General features: G+C 40.7%; 1 protein-coding gene across 1 annotated transcript in view; it reads right to left on the bottom strand.

The window, feature by feature from the left end:
• LOC119647649 (titin-like) overlaps positions 1–20,119 on the bottom strand; it is a 448,809-nt gene that overhangs the window by 249,705 nt on the left and 178,985 nt on the right. The window contains 2 exon segments of the mRNA XM_038048710.1: positions 10,171–11,956; positions 12,884–13,044. Coding sequence (XP_037904638.1) covers positions 10,171–11,956; positions 12,884–13,044 — 1,947 coding nt within the window.

Genomic DNA, 20,119 nt, shown 5'->3' on the forward strand with positions numbered 1-20,119 from the left:
GTCCATGAATAAGGGCATTAATTCCTGGGTTAAATAGTGCATCGCATGCTCGACGTACAAGACTTCAAAACAAGGAAACAGGCAATGTTGTCCGAATCCTCCTTTTCCGAAGAGTTGGTCAAACTCCTCGGTTTCAAACGCCACCAGACAACGGCGTGTCGTCCGTAGTTCAATAGGACCCTTGAAAGGTGGAACAGAACATTGAAGGCCACTATACTCGCATAAGAGGAATCTTCTTGGTCGCAAGCGCTGCCACTCGTTCTATTTGGCCTTCTGACAGCCAATCATGAAGAATTTGTTGCTAGTCCTGTGGAGTTGGTATACGAGAAGAACTGGAGACTCCACAGCGATCTGGTATTCGACGTTAGGTGGAGCCTGAACACCACCGGATTTCTCTATCTGCTCAATGACGCAGTGCTGAAGCTGATGCTACCACCACCTGCCACCCATTTGAAAAACGTGGCCGATGTGTCCAAGTATATCGTCTCTTACACCCATGTCCTAATCATGATGGACGCCTCGTGCTGTAGCCACCTTAAGAGGGAAGAGGGGTGTGGTGCGTTTATATTGACTTGTGGCAGCCGAGCTGAAGGGGCCATATGTTTGGTTCCTTGTTTAAACACCCTTTGGTTTCAACAGGGAGTGGAGTGTTGTGGCGGAAAAGACAATGTGCGCAACAGTTGCAAACGCTCTGGAAAGAGTCAGCTAAGATTTTGAAAAACAATTTTTTGGCAGTAAGCTCCGGCCCCGGATTTTCTTTCTACGGCTCATTTTTCCTTGGACTATACTATCGTTCGGAGATGTACTCCACATCGAGTAGGCGACACGAGAGCTTGGGCTGCACATCAATGAAGGTAAGATAAAATATATGGATTTTTCAAGAGGCTTTCTCACTACACTACACAGGTAACTTGAAGAAGGCTTGCTCTATCCTTCTTAATTAGTCCTATTCATTCCTTCCGGTGCAGTTGTTCAGTTCGACTGTGACAAGGCGAAGTTGGGCACTCATAGTTAGGGTTTTTGCTGGGAAATGTACATGGCCTTGACATCGAATCGCATTTTGTTTCGTAGCAAGCTATGAGCTGCGAGTACCTGATCTGACTTGACGGTCTTCCATTTTTGGGAGTTGCCTTTTACCTTCAGATTTTTCCCTAATTGGAATAAAATTAGGCGCTGTAGGAAGAATCCTCACTAAGACGTTTGCGCAGCGCTAACAAATATCTTTCCCGCAACTTCCTTTTTGGGTGCTTACACATATCGCTCTCGTCGGCCAGTGCCATTCCCAACTGCACAGAAGTTAACAACAAACTGTATTTGCTTGGGCTGTGGCTGGTCATCCGCAATCATAGGCGTAGAAGAGTGTGTTCTCGAATTCTATCAAAATAAGGCTTAGAGGAACAGTTATAAACTTATACGTCATACATTATTCCTGTAAGGTTCAGTTGTGAAGTGGTCTAGAAATGCAAATCCTGAGCGAATCTTCAAAGGTTGAAGTGGAATTAATTTTATTTTCTAGTCTTTTAACATTGATTGTAGAGCTTTCTATTTGCTGCCTGCAGCAATTGTGTAAACCTTTATTTCCTTGGCAAAACTTGCGTTTGAGGTTGGTCGACCAGTATCCTCTGCATGGCTTCGTAAAGAATGTCTACATGAATAGGACTCTGGAAAGAAAATCCGAGCTGAGGGGGTTCTATATTTTCGAAATATGTACTTTGAGGAAATTCCCGACCTCAAAAGGAATCATTCTTTCCCTCCTCCGTCTAGTCAGACCTGATAGCACTCAACTGTTATATTGAACTTCGGAAATATCTTCACATGTAAGAGTGTTGCATAAAGTCATATCCCAGCGACGATTGTCCATTTTAAATGATTTTTGAAACCTAAACTGCCTAAGCTGCGCTTGTAATTTTTTTTGTATACAAAGTCCCTTTTCTCAGTTAAGATCCTTTCGAAAGCGCCCCGGCGCTAACATCAACTTTCGTTAAGTCGACACACTCCGCAGTTGAATGAATGTCAGTTCATCCATCCCCAAGGGGCAAATACACAGGGGATGGTTTGTTTATAAGACTCACATAAAGACATTTAAAAGAATCATTTGTTTAATTGCGATACCGTAACCGTCCGGTTGTGGAAAAAATCCGGCTCAATAGGTCACGGTGGGCGGGTCAGTTAATCCGTATGGATGAGGATGATCCCACCCGGAAAGTCTATAAGCTTTTAGGGATATCGAATTGGTGGACCTCGGCGCAAAACCGGGATGTTTGGAGTTCTTAATACGGTAGGCCTAGACCGCATGCCGGTTGTTGCGCCGTTGATGATGATTTGTTTAAATTTGAAAAAAATAGAAAATTCTTTCGTGAATAATTTTGTGTATTTTTCTCTAAACTCCGAAAAGGCTTAAGTCATCTGTTATGGAATTGTCTGACGTTTTATGTGAAATCATTAATGAATTGCCTGAGAGTTTTGAGGTGAGAAAAACTCTCAAAATCTTAAATTGGGTTTGGATTATATTTAAAAATTTGTTTGTGTTTTTTTCACTTTTTTTTTTATTATGTATTCACTCTTTCTTTATCAATCTCTAATTTTATTTTATTATTATTCCATTTTTTTTTGTTAATTTTCAATTTTTAAAATTTTTTTTTTATTTATTTTATTTTAAATTTTTTATTTTATTATTTCATTTTTTCATTTGATTTTTTTATTTCATTTTTATATTTCATTTTTTTATTTCATTTTTTTATTTCATTATTTCTTTTTGTATGTCCTTCCTTTCCTTTTAATTCCCCGTGGAACTCACTAATCATAATATGGGGCATCCTCAATTATTATTCCCGAGGATCAAGACTGCGCCATTCGACGAGAAACGTCGATTGAGAATGCGACTTTTCCGACTGTATGCGCGCGGTTGAGCCGATATTTTTTCCTGATTTTCATTTTCAAAAAGTTATGAGTAACATGGGAGAGACTAAGGTATCAGAAGAATTCCTGCATATAGATTTTCTATTCTGCATCCTTGGCTTTCAAAGTGAAATTAATTTCAATTGTTGAACAAAACTTCTGGCAGTGGGAAGCAATTACAAATAATTTCCGATCTCGTGGTGTTTTCCAAATTTTTTTTTACAAGATAATTTTCTACTGGTACTCGTTTCTAAAAATAAACGAAATTCTCATAAATCATCTAAATAATTAAAAGTGCAAATTTTAATTAACTTCTATTGAAGACCAGGAAGAGGCTTCGGGATACTGTTGACAGTTTTATTATACAAACTGTCGTGAATGTAAAACCTGATATCTTTGGAAAACAAATTTTCCCACACAATGAATAGATGGAGTAATTTTGGTAGAGTTATTTTTAAAAATCTTGTTTATCCGACAGAGATTTGATTACTGCAATTTCCCAATCTGTGGGAACGTGGCATATGTACGCTATGACTGTGGGTCTCAGTAGAAAGTAAAAACTACATGTATATTTGCTAAGCTATTTTCAATTCGGGAACATGCTGCCGGAAGTTTTAACCGCAATTTTCATTGCAGCATAATTAATGGAAATTCAATGAGAACGTTACTAGGCATTAAAGCCAGCAGGATCCGGTAGATCTTTGGCTAAATTATTAATTATTGCTGAACTTAGCTTCTTTTCCTTTCCTTTCCTTTTGACGAAAATCATTGTCTCTTGGAATATCTTTTCAAGGTTTTATTTACTGGAGAATAGCGTGTTGGTGGGGAAGTAATTCAAAGTTGATTTTTACTTAGCACCGTGCATTGGGCTACGAAACAGTGGGTTTTTTGTGCAAAAAGTAACATGCATTTACCTTCCAGACGACAGTTGTCTCTTAGATTTTGCCTACGGCTGACGGTGTTACTCGATGATTCGACTCCGGTCTGAAAAGTTTCGTCAACGTCCTTTCCCCAAATTTAAACCGCCATTTTATTATATAGGATATTAGATAGATTCCCGAATAGCGGTGCGATAGCCAATCAGTTTGTCTGGTACCGTGCATGAAGATGAATTGCCGGAGGATAGTCAATCGACCCGATAGAATTGAGATTAAATAGCAAGGTCAACCTCAGGCCTCAGGCCAACCCTAACCGAACCCGAACCCGATCCAAATCGACAATTGATAGATCCTTTGCAAGAAGGTTGGAGTCTACATATGGCTTACTGATGACATCGCCTCTGATAAATATACCATCTCGAAGCTAGATGGCTTTATACAGAAGTTGTTCGGTTGCGGTATCTTTTCAACACTGGATTGAATGAGCCTACAACCAAATACTCGTGGTAATCAAAGATGACCTGTGAACAGCTGTAATAACACTATGTGGATTCTACGAGCTTAAGGTGATGAAACCTTAGCTTTACTGAGCAACATTCCGATGCTTTTTTTACTAGTGGCGTTCTGCTTGCTGTTAGAATATTGCCAAGGACATTTCAGAATTGCCCTCGAGAGCTCCTAGAGTGCAATCAACGCATCGAAAGAACTCCCGGAAAGATTCCATGTAGCTTTAGAAATGAAGAAACCCGGCTTCATCAATGGCCCCATACGCTTATTAGCACCGCCTAAATATACTGCCGTGATCTAAATCCCAACGCATGAACTAGTTGGCATGCCAAGAAGAAAGACAAAAGCTCAACAAACTGGACACCCGAGCTTGAGTAAATACTCGAGAACTGCAAAAATGAATTGCTTGTTCATGCTGAGGAAGGAAGCGAATCAGATCGACCATTTGGATTGGAAAGCACTAGATTTCTTCTTCTTCTTGGTTTATAGCGGTATAACACAAGCTCATGGCTTAAATTTTCATGAAACCAGAAAAATACTCACTACGATAAACCAGGCAGGTAAATTACATCAGCAAAAAAGAGCCAGATTCCGTTCTGAACTCGAGCAAATTCTGTCTCAAGGCACATATGTCGTCCGATTAGATACAGCCCAAGAAGCCTACATATAAAAGATTTGAATTTGTATGGTAGGATAAAAGCATTGAACATGATCGATTTTCTTCAGTCATTTGCGCGTGAAAAATTTCGCGTATTTACTCTGGTGTTAGTGCTGTGCATGTGACGTAATGCATTGAGTGTGCGGTAACGTGGTTGTGAGCACAACCATTTGCGGCTTATCACATGGGATGGGGAAACACATACAGCAAAACCATCTATTGCGCGAATACGCAATGTCATTCCGTACCCCTGAAAAACTTGGGTGTAGTCTTCTTGATGCAACCTTATATACTGACGCCGTTGAATAAGTTCATTTTCAAATTGCATGCCTCATCTAAGCAGGCGCGCTAATGCCTGAATAACTAAGAGTAATTTTATGACCTGCGAGCATATGGAGGAGATCACCATGAAGGAGGAGGTACGGAAAGCCTTGGAGAAGCAATTTAATCTCATCGAATTACAAGAGTCGGCAGACAAAACACTAAGGAAAGCTTATGAGGGAAAACAAAATGCTAACATCAACCTAGCGGCAGAGGCAACACTCAAACTATTAGCTGCAGGGAGGGTAAGAATAGGCTGGATTATGTGTCGGTTTAGAGTGCAGGTGGCACTAAAGTGATGCTTTAAATGCCTTGGCTTTGGTTACATTGAGAAGCATGCATCAGTCCAAGTGCAAAGGGAAGGAGGGTGTTGACTATCGACACATTGCAGGCGCCAACAGGTGCCCGGAAAACAGAAGAACTCTAAACAAAAATAGCAGATGAGGCTGATACAAATCAACCTCAACGAGTGCCAGGCAGCGCAGGGCCTAGTCTCGGAAACCATACATTATGTGGCCATAATTGGTGAGCCATATCGAAACCACGGCGGTGGCATTTTGGTCAAAGACCAAAAGGCCAAACTATGGGCTTGCGAAGAACAAGTCTTACAGGAAATAACATAGTAGACGTTTTGCTCGCGAATCTTGAGGCCCCACAGATTTTCAGGGGAGGTGGCCCGGGGTCTATAGTCGGCTTGACATACGTGAGTGCCGCTTTAGCCAGTAGAGTCGCTTGGGAAGTCAGTGAGGATTATACTCACAATGATCAAGAGCAATTAAACTCGAAAAAGAGCACAATGCCGGGTACTTTGCTCGCCTGGACAGTGAAAGCTTTTGAGGTGGATACGTTCTCCGCAGCGCTCAATCCCAACATATTTCTTCATCGTACGACTAGAGAAAAAGCCAGCCAAATCACCTAATGGGTGCCGGAAGCATGCGATACTACTATGCCTAGGAGGCGATTGCTTCCCAGTAAGCAACTCAACTAATATACTACCTAGGAACATCGGAATCGCAAGTTTGCGAGCTGTACATCAAGGGGGATTTACCTGAGGCTCAGGGGAAAGTCGTCGATAGGAGACACACAGGCAACTGCGTGGCCGCTCAAAAGAAGCAATTCGGAGGAGTAAAAAAACTGCCTAAAAATCTGTGTGGCCATGACGATATAAACCCTGGGGGCGAGGCTTGCAGGGTGGTATGGAAAAGGCTGTATAGTTCATCCCAGGTGAACTGTCCGCGCCTCCTGAAAGAGATTGTTACAACTCTGTTTTCTCACCACGAAAATAGTGGAAGACAAACGGTTGTTCATGTCAATGAGGGCATAATATCTACAGTAACTGTGTAGGAGCTGCGGGATACTGTAGGTTCGGCGACAAAAAAGTCCGAGGTTTAGGTAGCATCCCTAACCGAGCTTTGAAGCTGGCAGTGAAAACTAGCCCTGACTTTTCTGCCAACATCTTGAGGCGTGCCAAAAACAAGGCATATTGCCCAGTAAAAGAAAACAAAAGTTAGTATTGCTTCCAAACCCAAAAAGCCACCTGAAGGCCCAACATCATATCGCCCGATCCGTCTGCTGGATACAGTGGGGAAGATGATGGAGAGGGTCGTCGTCGAAAACAGAAATGACTTGTCAGAGCGACAGTTTGGTTTCCGGCGTGCCCACTTTATGGTGGATGCAATAAGCAAAAAGGCGCACTGATTTTTGGTGACTACTGTGCCTTGTCGGCACTGAATATAAAAAATGCATTATACTCGGCCAACTGGAACATAATTAAAGGAGCATTGGGTGATATAGGTGTCCCTCAGAGGAGGACTCTTGTACGGGACGGATGAGTGCCACCACTGAGATTGGTACTGGATCGAATGCTGTGGAATATCATATATAATGGGGTATTTGCTCTTCCCGATAAAGAAGGGACTACGACCATTGGCTTTACAGATGATCTAGATGTGATTATTACAGCAAAACACCCAAAGGATGTGGAGGCCTATGCGGCGGAAACAGTAAGAGAGGTGAAGTCCTGACTAGAAATAGCTGGGCTGACCTTGGCGGAGGCGAAAACAGAAGCGGGTTTAATAATGGACCGCACTATAACAGTGGAAGTTGGTGGATATACGGTCGCGTTAGAGCCGGCTGTTAAATTTCTGGAGCTGATAATTGACCTCAAACTGTGCTGACATGATTTCTGTCGGCATTTTGGCGAAGAGGCACACACGACATAGGAATGCGTCAAAGTCAGAGTCGAATAATCTCTGGTGACGCAGATGGAGCGAGTCTACGAAGGTTTGCTGGAATAACTAACATTAAGGTGTGGCTTGAGCCGAAATATGGGGAGACCAGCAACTACATTACGTGATTCCACATCTGCATCTGAATTATCCTAGATCCGGCGGCGTACCTTATCCCGAAGTGAAATAAATCTCTGGGTGATTCTTCATCGTATAGGCCTATATGCCTATTACACGGCATCGCCAAACTTTTGCGAACGAGGCATCTACAATAGACTTTTACCGTTTGCAGAAAAGATCAGATAGGCAGTTCGGTTCCGAAAGACAAGATCTAGTGTCAATGCGATCAGTATGGTGACGAAAATTGCCGAGGAAGCAGTAGAGGCCATAAATTGCAAAATGCACGATAGTTACTCTCGATGTGAGGAATGCCTTCAGTACTGCAAAATGGAGCCAAATAATTGCGGGCTTAGCCAAACTGGGCACCCCCATATACCTGGTGCGCATTGTCATAGAACTCCTCCGGAAGAGACAATTATGTTACGATTGGGACGATGGGCCTAAGACATATAGAACAACCTGCGGGATTTCACAAGGATCAGTTCACTAAGGTCCTCTACTGTGGATAGTAATGTATGATGGAATCTTAAAGTTGCAACTGCCCCAAGGATGGACTATCATTGGCTTCACAGACGGCGTCGGAGTGACTATTGGGGCACAAGATATTGAAGAGATCGAGGTCCGCACGAACGAGACAATTTTTGAAATAAAGTCTTGGCTAGAAGGCGCTGGTACGACGCTCGCAGAACATAAAAGTTTTAGTGCATTGCGAAAGTCGTGCGCTTACCGTACAACATCAGATGAAGCAGCATGTGTGGTAGTAGGCGTGGTTCCCATCATATGCAATCGGCGAGTCCTGTCCCTATTGTCGGCAATTAGCATGAAATGAAGCTATTTTGGAGTGGCAAAAAAGATGGGATGATTCAATTAAAGGGCGCTGGATTCATAGGATTATTCCGGATGTCTCAAAATGGATCACTCGGAGGCACGGTGAAGTTAGCTGCGACTTAACTCAATTCCTAAGCGGACACGGAGGGTACCGTGCACACCTTTACCGCTTCGGGCTTGACGACTCCCTATATTGCCCGACATGCGAGATGATGCGGAGAATGTTGATCTTAACTGCCCGAGGTTCGTCGTACACAGAGCGGAGGCGGAAATTGAAGCCGAGGCGTGGTTGTCACCCGAGAATAACGTTGATGAAATATTAGCCCCTGAAATAACTTGGAGGGCCGTAGATAAATTCATGAAGGCGATCCACAATCTGTTGAGGAAGGAAGAGCTTCAAAGGAAAGTAGCAAACGACATGAACCGCAGTTCGTAAGTGATCCTGCCCCGCGACCTAATACCAAAATAGCAGTCCCACGGGGTCAACGAAGGAGAAGGAGGTGGTTTTAGTGGATAAAAGTTCCACATAACTGTATGGCAGGAGCCAGGGGTAGGTTTTGAACCTTTCCACCTTCCAACGCCAAAACAAAGATAGAGGGACGGACAGACAGACAGGTTTTGTTTTACAGAAATCCTTAAAAATACTATGTAGAAGCAAACTCAATTATTCTGCCAATTTGTAATGGTCTTCATTTATGAATACTCTACTAGTCATTAATGGCATTTTCGCAAAAGAATATTTACTGAACATCAATCAACTGTCAGTTTCGCTTAATGATATTTTAGTCAAACAGGATAATTTTACGTTTGAAATTCTTTTTACGTATCTGAACAAGTAAGTGATAAAACGTTGGAATTTTAAACTTAATTTTGTGCTAAGTATCTAATGGGATACACGCGAAATCCGCTGAAAGACAAGTGACATTATCACTTGTAATTAATGTTTTACGATGACGGCTAAATACTGCAAAAGCTAAACCTATTTTTACAGAAATATCTTGGAAATGAACTTAAGAATTAGGCATGGCGGTCAATGTTATCATGTTCTCACAATGAATGCAAAATCCCGATGCACTTCACACCCCAATCTGAATATTCTATTTTTTGATAGACAAAATATTTTTTCGGGGGCGTAAAAAATCACAAATGCGACATATTTTTTCCATCAATCTGGTAAAAGCTTGAAAATTTATTAATACGTTTATTTTTATCTGAAATCAAAATAAATATCACCGACCGAAATAAAAATGTATGCGTTCATGTGAAAGGTTTATAATTATTGTTGCGGAATTTATAATTTAAATTGTAAATATTTTTCATTGAGCTTTTCTTATTGAAATGTCATCTGAGCAGTCTCTAATGCGTTGAAGGACAAGTCCCGATGAAATCTGCGAAGTATCGAGAGCAAATCACGCACTATTGCCCTAGATACAATCCGCTAGTGTATTTGCACTTGTAGATGAATGAAAGTGCAGATATTCTTAGACGGCAGACATTTTACATTAAATAATTTCTCAAGTCAAAATTTTAATGAGTTTCGACTATCATTCCCCTCGATTTTGAAAATTATTTTCAAAGAAGATACTTAGATACCAAGTGTAGGCATCAGATAAATCGGATTAGTTTTATACGCAAAACAAATGGGACATTGCCGGAGTAGTCGAAGGAATTTTGAATATATTCTGGCATTAGGGGTCGTAAATAATAAGTTTTACTAAAAACGATTACTTACTTTTGACGACCACATCCGCTGTGCTTGTCGAGCTGCCAGCTGCATTTGTGACGGTAATTGAATATCGTCCAGCATCTCGTACTCCAACCCCGCTCAAATTGATTTTAACTTTATTCAATTCCTTGAGAATCTTCACCCTGTCTGTGTCGAAAAGGTCCTCACCGTTCTTTTGAACTTTAATCTCGGGCGAGGGGAATCCATCATATATAGCTTCCAAGTGAACGTCTGCACCTTGATCCACAATTTTCCCGACCAATGGACTCATAAATCGGGGGGCAATCTGTTTCCTGACAATTTTGTGTGGGGGTGGTTCCATTTCATCACCTGATTTTTGCACTACCACAATTGACTTCTGTTGAATGGCCACCGGTGCAGAGTCTTTGGTTCTGAACTCCTGATATTGATGGGACTCAACAATTTCTGGTTTTTGTTCGCCAAATTGTTTGAAGTCTTTGTCAACCCTTTGGACTGTCTCGTGCAGTTGAGTTTGGGGAAGACCGTTTTGGACGGTGCTAATCTGAGATGTTGAGGTTGTTGTGAACATTTGTTTTTTGATGGTAACGAGGGATGAATCCGTATTATGCTCTTCGGTGATGCTTTGAACATTCGCTCTTGAGGATGGTTGTTGCTGTTGGACACCGACTGGTTGACCGATTAGTCCAAGATTTGCGACGCAAGTTGCTTTCCCGATTTCGTTTTCCGCAATACAGGCAATTTTTCCCACAGTTTCTGGACACGCTGCTTGTACAGTAAGTACCTGACGATCACCACTCGTCGACACCAAGAAATGTTTTCCGTGAACGGGCAGATCGTTGAAATACCAACGAATTTTCGGTGTGGGTTTTCCCACTACGATACATTCGAACTTAACCGTGTCATCGAGATGAGCATTTCGATCTGAAAATAGCTCTTTGAACGTTGGGCAGATGAACTTTTCTTCAGGTTCGAGTTGAGGTGGTCGCTGCTGACTGTCTGGAGCATTGACACTCTTCACAATTAAGTGTGAGAAACATTTTGCATCACCTGATGAGTTGGACACTTTCACTGTGTAGACACCTTTGTCGTCAGCATTCACATTTGAAATGATTAATTTGAACACACCTCCTGGCTCACATTTGCTTTTGATGCGATCAGTTTCGTATAGTTCTCTGTTGTTCAGATACCATTTGGCAGTGAGGGGCGAGTCACCGATGACTGAGCACTCTAGTTCGACAGTTTCACCTTCGTTGGCAAGCACATCTGTTAAGAATTTTTCGAACTTCGGTGGTGACTCAACAGGGATTAGTCTTTCAACTTGAGTACGTGTTGCGTGCTCGGCTATATTAAGAGGGGTTACAGATAAATTACAGCTGCTTGAAGCCTCTCCTGCTGAGTTAATTGCCACCACCTTGTAGGCTCCAGCATCTTCCAGATAGGCTTCCTGAATAACCAACGAGCACCGATCACCTTGGAAAAGCAACTGAACGTCGGCAGATTCTTTCACAGGACGATCATTGTGATACCAAATCACTTCAGGCTCTGGTTGTCCGACAATCACACAATCCAATCTTACAGATTTCCCTTCGAAAACAGATACATCCTTCAAAGAAAGCTGCACTGAAGGCTTGATGGGTTCCATATCACTTGCCATTTCCGAATCGGATGTTTCATTTGGTAGACGACCCTTAACACTCACGTTACACGTACTGTACGCTTCGCCAGCTATATTTTTCGCGGTAACCAGGTATACACCAGCGTCTTTTGGATACGCTTCGGGGATAATTAACGTAGCACGATCGCCTTCGTACTGCAATTGAAATCGATGAAAAATAAATTAGTAATTGGTAGGGGGTGAGTGTGTTGATGCGACGGCGCGATCAGCCAATTGCTACTGTTTTTTTATTGGGGGAAAGTGCACTTCATGAAAATGAGTCTATGGCTATTTTTGAAAATTTTAAATTGTATCTGAAAATGCTGTAAAATGAGAACAGCAAATCTTGCAAATAAATAACATTTTGTGCTCGCCTTGTGTAGATGTAATTCGTTTATACAAATGAACAATCTGTGCAAGAATAGTTGGATTTTCCGGAATAAATTTGTGTTGACGGAAATCCTCTTTTCACACTCAATTCGGATCATATAACTTCTTTAAATAGATAAATGTATCTTTTTTTCAAATCGGCACATCTAAGCAAATTCGCATCCTAAAAACTTACATTTATTGCCCATGTCGATTCGCGGACTTACCAAACTCCAACGCAAATCAATTCAAATCCTCCATCTTGACACAGACTGTTCAGTCTCATTCACATGTGAATACATGCAGAGATTTTATGTTTAAACATTTTTGCATGAATCTAGAATATAGAGGCAGATACTATCGTAATGAGAGCCCAAGCAAGCAATCTTTTTGAGGAAATATTTCAATTTGATTTTCCGAGAATTTTCCGGGCTCATTTCTCTCATTCGAGTACGAAACATTCAATTAAATATTTCCTGTTAGTATTCGTGCAAAAAGTAATATAAATACAAGAGTACACAAACAGCAAAAACAGAAAGGAAAAAGTATTGGAAAAGATACAATGTTGTTGTTAAAGATATATACAAACTGTCTTCTGGAAGGAAAATTTATGGGGTCGACGTGGCGCTGGGGCGTTGACGGACGATATTGCGGAAAGCCACTTGGTCGTCCCCTTTGTGTGCTTTTTGAACAGTGGCGAGGTCGTAAACTTACTTTCACTTCGCGTCCAACGTAGGGTTTTCCATTGTGCAACCAAAAGATCTCGGGAGCTGGTATACCAGCAACAACGCACTCTAGCTTGATCTTCTGTCCAACGCGGGCCATTGCGTTTGACAATGGTACAATGAAGCTGGGCAGCTCTGTGGGTTCCAAAGCTGGAAAGAAAAAAAGTGTTACTTTAGTGACTTTTAAAAAAACTTCCTTTGAAAGGAAGATATTCTAAGGATCTTTCGCGGAGGTAACAAAATCATCAATCAATCAATCACAATTAATCTAACGACAGAGCAAGCGTTATAAAACCATGGTAGAAATAGAAAATTAATTTTGAAAAATTATTTGCATATTCCTACTGCAGTTTTCACATCGAGCTATTCGAAACGCGATAAAAAGATACTTAAATTTACTTTACGACACTCATTTGCGGATGATGCCAATAATATCAAAATGATAGCTTTCAATACATTAATTGGTTTTGCAATTTCTGGACTATTATCTATTTTTCTAATTTGCACACTGCCCATTAAACTGAGATCATTAAACAGAAGAAAATTTGAAAATTCAAGAGTAAATGAATCTACTTTCTCGAGGAAAAATCTGGAGATATTAGATTCAATCCAATCCAAATTTTTATGAATTACTAATTTCAGAACTACAGAAATAGGAAAATATTCAGTCCAAAAAAATGAGAAATCGTCTTGAAAAATGAATTTCTTAAAAAAGAAAAAATCCCAGGGGCTTTTGGGCAATTTATAAATTAAGTGCTGAGTATCAGTTGGATATCGCCGCATGAAAGATACTCAAGGGGGCTTTGCACCCTCAGCATGTGTATATAGGAAGTAATTCAGCTCCATAAGCAACTTTTATAATTTTCTAGTAATTGATTTATCAACATATGCAGGCTCCTGAACTTGGAGGTCCAAAATAGAGATTTTAATAAAATTAGACAGATATTTTGTTAATATAGTGCGGCACCTAATCATCTGGGGACCATAGTTTTTTCGATGGTTCTACTCATGAATATATACTTCGTGAATGCATGCAAAAAGGTATTGATCAATCTGAGCGACACAGTAGGGCTGGAAGGAAAGAATCCATACATCGCCACATTCCTGCGTATGCCAAATGCTAAGATCTGAGGTCAATAGCGGTCAATAGGCAAATTTATTCCAGAGAGAAAGGAAATGTCAGCAAGGCCTAGAATGAGGAGGCTGGCAAGCTGGTCAGTGGATGATAATGGATCATTAGGAATCAAACAAGTCAAAAACTGGAAACTCAGTGTTTCAGGCCTAAAAAGTTTTATGCATTTCTTATTTGAGAGTATTTGAGTATACAAAAGGGTACGAGGACAGTGGTATTTAACAGTTTATTTGAGCAGATATTGGTATGGCTATTCGAGGCCTAGATATCATATAGGGGTAACTTAATGATTCAGACTCTTCACTTTCTAGCAACCACACCTTTCTTTCCCTTGCAGTTTATGTCAAAATTAAGACGCGTTTTAAAAAGTATTAATCGAGACTTGTCATTTTATATCCGACTTGACTATATACGATGAAACAAATATCAGAGGTTACTATACCTTCCGTACATAAATTCAGTGGTTGACAATACCTTCGTAGCTACCATAGAGCTATACTGGTTAGTGTAATAGAGGGGAGGGTGAGAATGGGGAATCTGAGAGAAATAGGGTCATGTCCGACGAAGCAATGACAGATGTATGACGTCAATAAATTCGGTGAAAGAAAAATCTGGGCAAATTGTCAACTATGTGGTCGCAGCCTGTGATCTCAGGTTACAGATATAATTGTCACAGATTGCCGTTCCAAATTTCTGCAAGCTAGAAGGGATTACCAGTACGCTAATGATGAGCAGAAAATTGCACAGGAAAGACCGATGTATAATATTATACAAACTTTCCAGGAAAGTTATAAAAGGAAATCTATGATAGCAAATGGGATTCGTTTAAGGAATCGTGGATAGAGAGCAACATTAACCTGTCGGGGGGAATCTCAGAGAGAGAGAGAGAGAAAGAGAGAGGGAGAGAGAATTGAAAGAAAGCAGCATTCCACAATTCAAGTGCCACCCATCCTTTGATTGATATTCCAGCTATAAAAGAAGACGAACTTTCCACTGCCTCTAAAAAGTTAAGGGCTAACAAAGCACTCAGCAATTGGCAGTATATCGTCTGAGCGTATTAAAAGCTGGTAGCGCATTCCGAACAACGTCAGAAGAAGAAGAATTCGAAATTGCGGGAGTTGTACCTGTTGACATTATTTTGGCTGAGGAGATGCAGATTGTACAACTGGAAGGTACGCAGTGATCATAATGCCGAAGAGCGACAACAAGGGGAAAGAACGCTTGCAATCAAGGTATTGTAGGAACGTTGGGATAATTCTCACAAGGGGAAGTGGACGCACCAGTTGATTCCAAATATCCAGTTTCGAATTATACGCTACTATGGAAGTGTCCACTATCCCCTGACTTAATTTCTGATCGGCTATGATGAGTTCTCTTTTCGTCCTGCATGTGAATAAAAGGGCCTGGAGCACGTACTCTTCGTGTGGTCGAGATTTTTTGAGTAAGATGGAATAGCTTGAGCTTCCCTTGTGGAAGCCCTTTCAAGTGGAGACATCAAATGCTCGAAAGTGAAGTATGAAATGTAGGTAGTGGCATCACAAGCATATTGTGGCTTTCGATGTTTTTAAACTCTTAAAGAACAATTAACTAATTTGAAAAAGGTTTTGTTTTACACAAATAAATCTATGGAAATCTGACGTTAGCTGTGCCTCTAGAGGGTTGTAATACGACCACTCAAAAAGTATACCTGCACTCATTTCATCACCATTTCCGGCTTATACCCTGAGCAAGGGAGGGATCATAACAGCCATTAAAGACTTCGAAGATAATAATAGTGCCATGAAAATTATCGAAGAGCCACTGGCAATTTATAGTTCGAAATTTAGGATCCAGAAGCCCTTCAGGTTCGCATGAATTGTGCAGGAAATCAGCCTTGTATTATGGGAATGACAGACGTTTGTGTTGCTTCTCAAAGTTGGTGAAACTTCACGGCAGTTGTCCTCTTATCGTCCAATGTATCTTTTAAACAATCTGCTCTAGACAGTTTTCGCCCTGAAAGTTTTTCAGGTTGGTATTTTGGCTTTCGCAAAGCGCCAGCTTGGGTGTAAATGACGCGATGTGAGAAATGTATCGAATTAATTCAGATGATATTGGAGTTGATTTTTAAATTTTTGGATTGAAAATAATTTATTCTGCTTTTGTCGAAATCCGTTTGCGTTGTTAAGAATAGAAAATTCGTTTGAAAGTAAACAGATTTTTTTCAAAATAGCCCATTTGAGTTGTGTCACCTACTGTTGGCTGACTGATTTATAAAAGAGCATCCTTTATTGATGACCTATCTGAATTTCATGGTCATTGATTTTTTCGAAGTCAAGTTTTCGTTTTGCGATTGATGGGCGGTTGTTGCAACGATGGCAGAATGAATATAGAACAAAGAGTTAGCAAGGTCTTTTTTAAATTTTTACCAAAAAGTTCCAATTTATGAAGCAGGTCTTTGGCAATGAGTCCATAATCTTAGCTGCAAAAAATGATGCACACTCGTGACTTTTTCATTTTATTCCAACAATTTAACATCCCGTGCTCCCCAAAAATTGTTTTTCCATATTTCATCCAATTAATTTGGAAAATTTAAGAGTTCAACTTCCCATAAAGAACAATAATTTTTTCACATTTTTGTGTATCTAAAATTGTATTTTTTTCAAATATCTAAAATTAAAATCGAATAATTTAAACGCTTATGAAATGTTAATATTTGTTCTTGTGCTTGGATAGTCTAGTAAACACGCTTTAGGAATGCAGAGCTAATACCTCAATGCAAATTTAGGTAGTCAATATTAAGTTCAGGAGGGACTGAGTATGCCCTACTTTCCTTTTAAATGACCCCATTTTTTTCGTTCTCACGAACTAGAAGCGAACAATTTAAGGTTGTGGTCTATTGCAACAAAGTTGGTATAATCCATAAGGTTGAAAGCAAAAAATAGGTTGAAACACCGCGTTGTTGTTCTTTCGCCATAAGGTGACTAAAGCGCGCGGTCGATTAGTTTTTGACGTATCTTGCCAAGGATTCGGAGTAAGAGGGCGGTAGTTCACAGTCAGAGTAGGGTTTCCACTTTCGAGAGTAAGGATAATAAGGCCCTATATCCATAGGTGTGGAAAATAGCGTTCTTCGAGGCTTTTGGTGAAAATTATGCATAGGAGTCGAGATGTATTGTTTAAAGTTAACCAGGAAAAGGTTCGGAAATCCATGGGGATAAGGTCCGATATTGGTGTCAAACTTATCAATGAGGACTTCTACAAAAGAAGGGATAATGATGGGAACGACTCGGCGTTCTCTCGGGGCGCTAAAATGGAGGAACTTCCACAATATTAGATAGCATGATTTTTACCCCGGACCAGGGTTTCCTCCTCACAATCCTGTTTGTACGAAAATCTTTACCATGTTCTAAGCCATTAGGTTAATTTTTGCAATTTACACTGTCCAAAGAAGCTTTAGAATTCGGGACACATCATTCTCTAGTTTCAGTACTGAACAAGTCGGAAAACCGGAAGCTCAGCGCTTCAGGTATGAAAGGTTTTGTGTATTTCCTTTATAAAGAGATTTGAGTGTGCGTGCAGGGGTTTTCCTGTCAATTACTAAAAATTATAATGATATACTATTATTAACTTTATTTGAACAGCTATCGGTATGAAAGCTATTTCGGAGCCTAGGCACCATGTAGTGGCAGCCTCCTGATTTTTTCCAGATTTTTGGGTTTGGTAGTTCCTGAGAATGGGTTCGTTAAAGAAATGACCACTTTCAACCCCCCGCACTCCTCACCTTTTCAACAAAAGTTAAAACTAAGACCCGGTTTCAAAAAGTACTAACCGAGACCTTTAATTTGATACCCCACATGACTATATTTGATGAAAAAAAAATTTACACCCCCCTTTTGCATGTATGGGGACCCCCCCCCCCTTAAATTCATCGTAAAAGGATGTAACTCAGTATATGCGTGAGCGTTCACAGTTCCCACCTTTCTACCGAATTTGGTGTCAATCGCTATAACCGTCTCCGAGAAAAATGCGTGTGACGGACAGACAGACAGACAGACAGTAAACCGATTTTAATAAAATTTAAAAAATAGGGCGTTCTTGAATCTGGATGTATCAGGCTATTGAAAAGCTTGAAAAGGGTGCACTTATCAACGAAGATTCAGTGTTATTGCAGGTAAGGGAGTTACGGTTCACACGGGGCAGTTCTCTTTAGAAGGGTGGGTCAGGGAATAATTTTTGTTGAATAGCTTTTAGAACAAGACAGCCTAAATAGTGGAAGGGAGGAAGGATGAGAAGGACTAATATTACCACATAGATTGAGGTAAAGTCGGAGAAGAGCAGGTTTAAATCAGACATTTGGGAAGCACGATTGGTGATGTTGACGGAATGCGAATTAACGCAACGCTTATTGTCAAAGGTTACATCCAGGTCCAGCGGTTGTTCACCAGGAGAAAAGGAAAGCGGTTTTGTGAGAGAATTTGAGGGAGTAACACATCGAGTGGTATTGGCTGACGTTTCGTAACTGCTTACTTACGAAGCACCAACGAAATAAAGTGTTTAAATTCAGATGGAGCGATGGCGTTAGTCAGGACAACTGAAACTTTCAAAAAGAGGGTATTAGGGAAGAGTGGAGAGGGTTATTCTGGAGGATTGGGAAGCTAGCACGATTAGACTAGTTGAGTATAGAGAGACTAAAATGGTTGTTGAAGAAAAATGGCAGCGAAAGAAGCATAATAATAAATTTAGTAAATTTGTAGCAATTTAGACAGATTGTCATTCAATCCTTCATACAGGTTGGATAGGCAGGCATAGGCAAAGAACACCCAAAAATAATAAATGGAACATAAATGGGAAAGCACTTAAGGCAAGGCAATTAAAGAGGAAAAGAAGATGAGTTCCGGGCAGAAAGGATGTTTAATTATGTTCAGGACTAGACCACCAGTGGATTCGTAATATACTGCTCGATCCTGTCACAGCTAAAAATGGAGTCTCCTTCGGGGGAATTCCGAGCTTATACATACTTTATCAATTACTAATAAATAATGAAATTGTTGCAAAAATTGTACTAGGGACTATCGTACAGCACATCAATAAATGGGTGCCGCATAGCAGTTTCGCATAGTGAGGCTAGATCCTTTTTCGGAACACCGGATGGGACACTTACCACAGTTTTCAGTTGCTCAAAGCATCGCATTTTTGGGCAGGCAAGCAGATACCACCAATAGGTAGTAGGTGTCTTCTATTCATCCTTTTGATTGACAAACAAAAATTGAACTAATTGACAGCTGAGAACCATAAGCAATGGAACTTTGTCAAGAGAGCAAGGTCTCGAAAACTACACAGAAAGGCTCTGGTTGAACTTCAAAACTGAAGAAGGAGAAAAGACTTTCGAAGCACTTAAGGAAATTATCCTACAAAAAAGAAGACGCGGCATATCCAGCCTGAGATGGAGCGATGGCGTAGGTCATGATGCCAGACAGCTTTTAGGGATATGGAATTAGTGGACCTCGGCGAGAAAGCGGGTTGTCTGGAGTTCCTTATTAAGGCAGGCCTAGACCGGATATCGGTTGTTGCGTCGATGATGATGATGATCCTACGAAGATATGCTTGTTGAATGCATCGATGACTTACTGGAAAGCGAAATGATTTATGTGCAATAAGGAGCGATCCATCATATACGGAGATTCTGGGGTATACCTTAATCATTGCTAGGCAACCCAGAGCCTGCTTTTCCAGAATGTGTAAAATAAAATTGATGCTGTCACCACACTCAAGCAGATTATGGATCATCATAGTTGTGTTTGGATACCAATAGAAGTGGCAATATGGACCACTGATAATCGAGCAATGGTAGACACCATCGGAAGCAGAGAGGATAAATAAAGGGTAGCAAAAGAGAAACCGAACAGCTGAGCAGCTGTGTAGTCAAAGCGAGAAACCTTTTCACGTCCCAGTGTTCAGCTTGAAAATACCGGAGGAGCCTGTGCTCCCCGAAGAAGTGGTATTGATTCAGTTATCCAATAGATCTTAAATTCATTAACGGCCTATTGAATAAACATTTGCAGTGTCAAGTTAGGGAGGACTATACTCAGTGACTACTAAGTTGTAATTCTGCAACTG

The sequence above is a fragment of the Hermetia illucens genome, chromosome 2, assembly GCF_905115235.1.
Source record: "Hermetia illucens chromosome 2, iHerIll2.2.curated.20191125, whole genome shotgun sequence".
Lineage (NCBI taxonomy): Eukaryota > Metazoa > Arthropoda > Insecta > Diptera > Stratiomyidae > Hermetia > Hermetia illucens.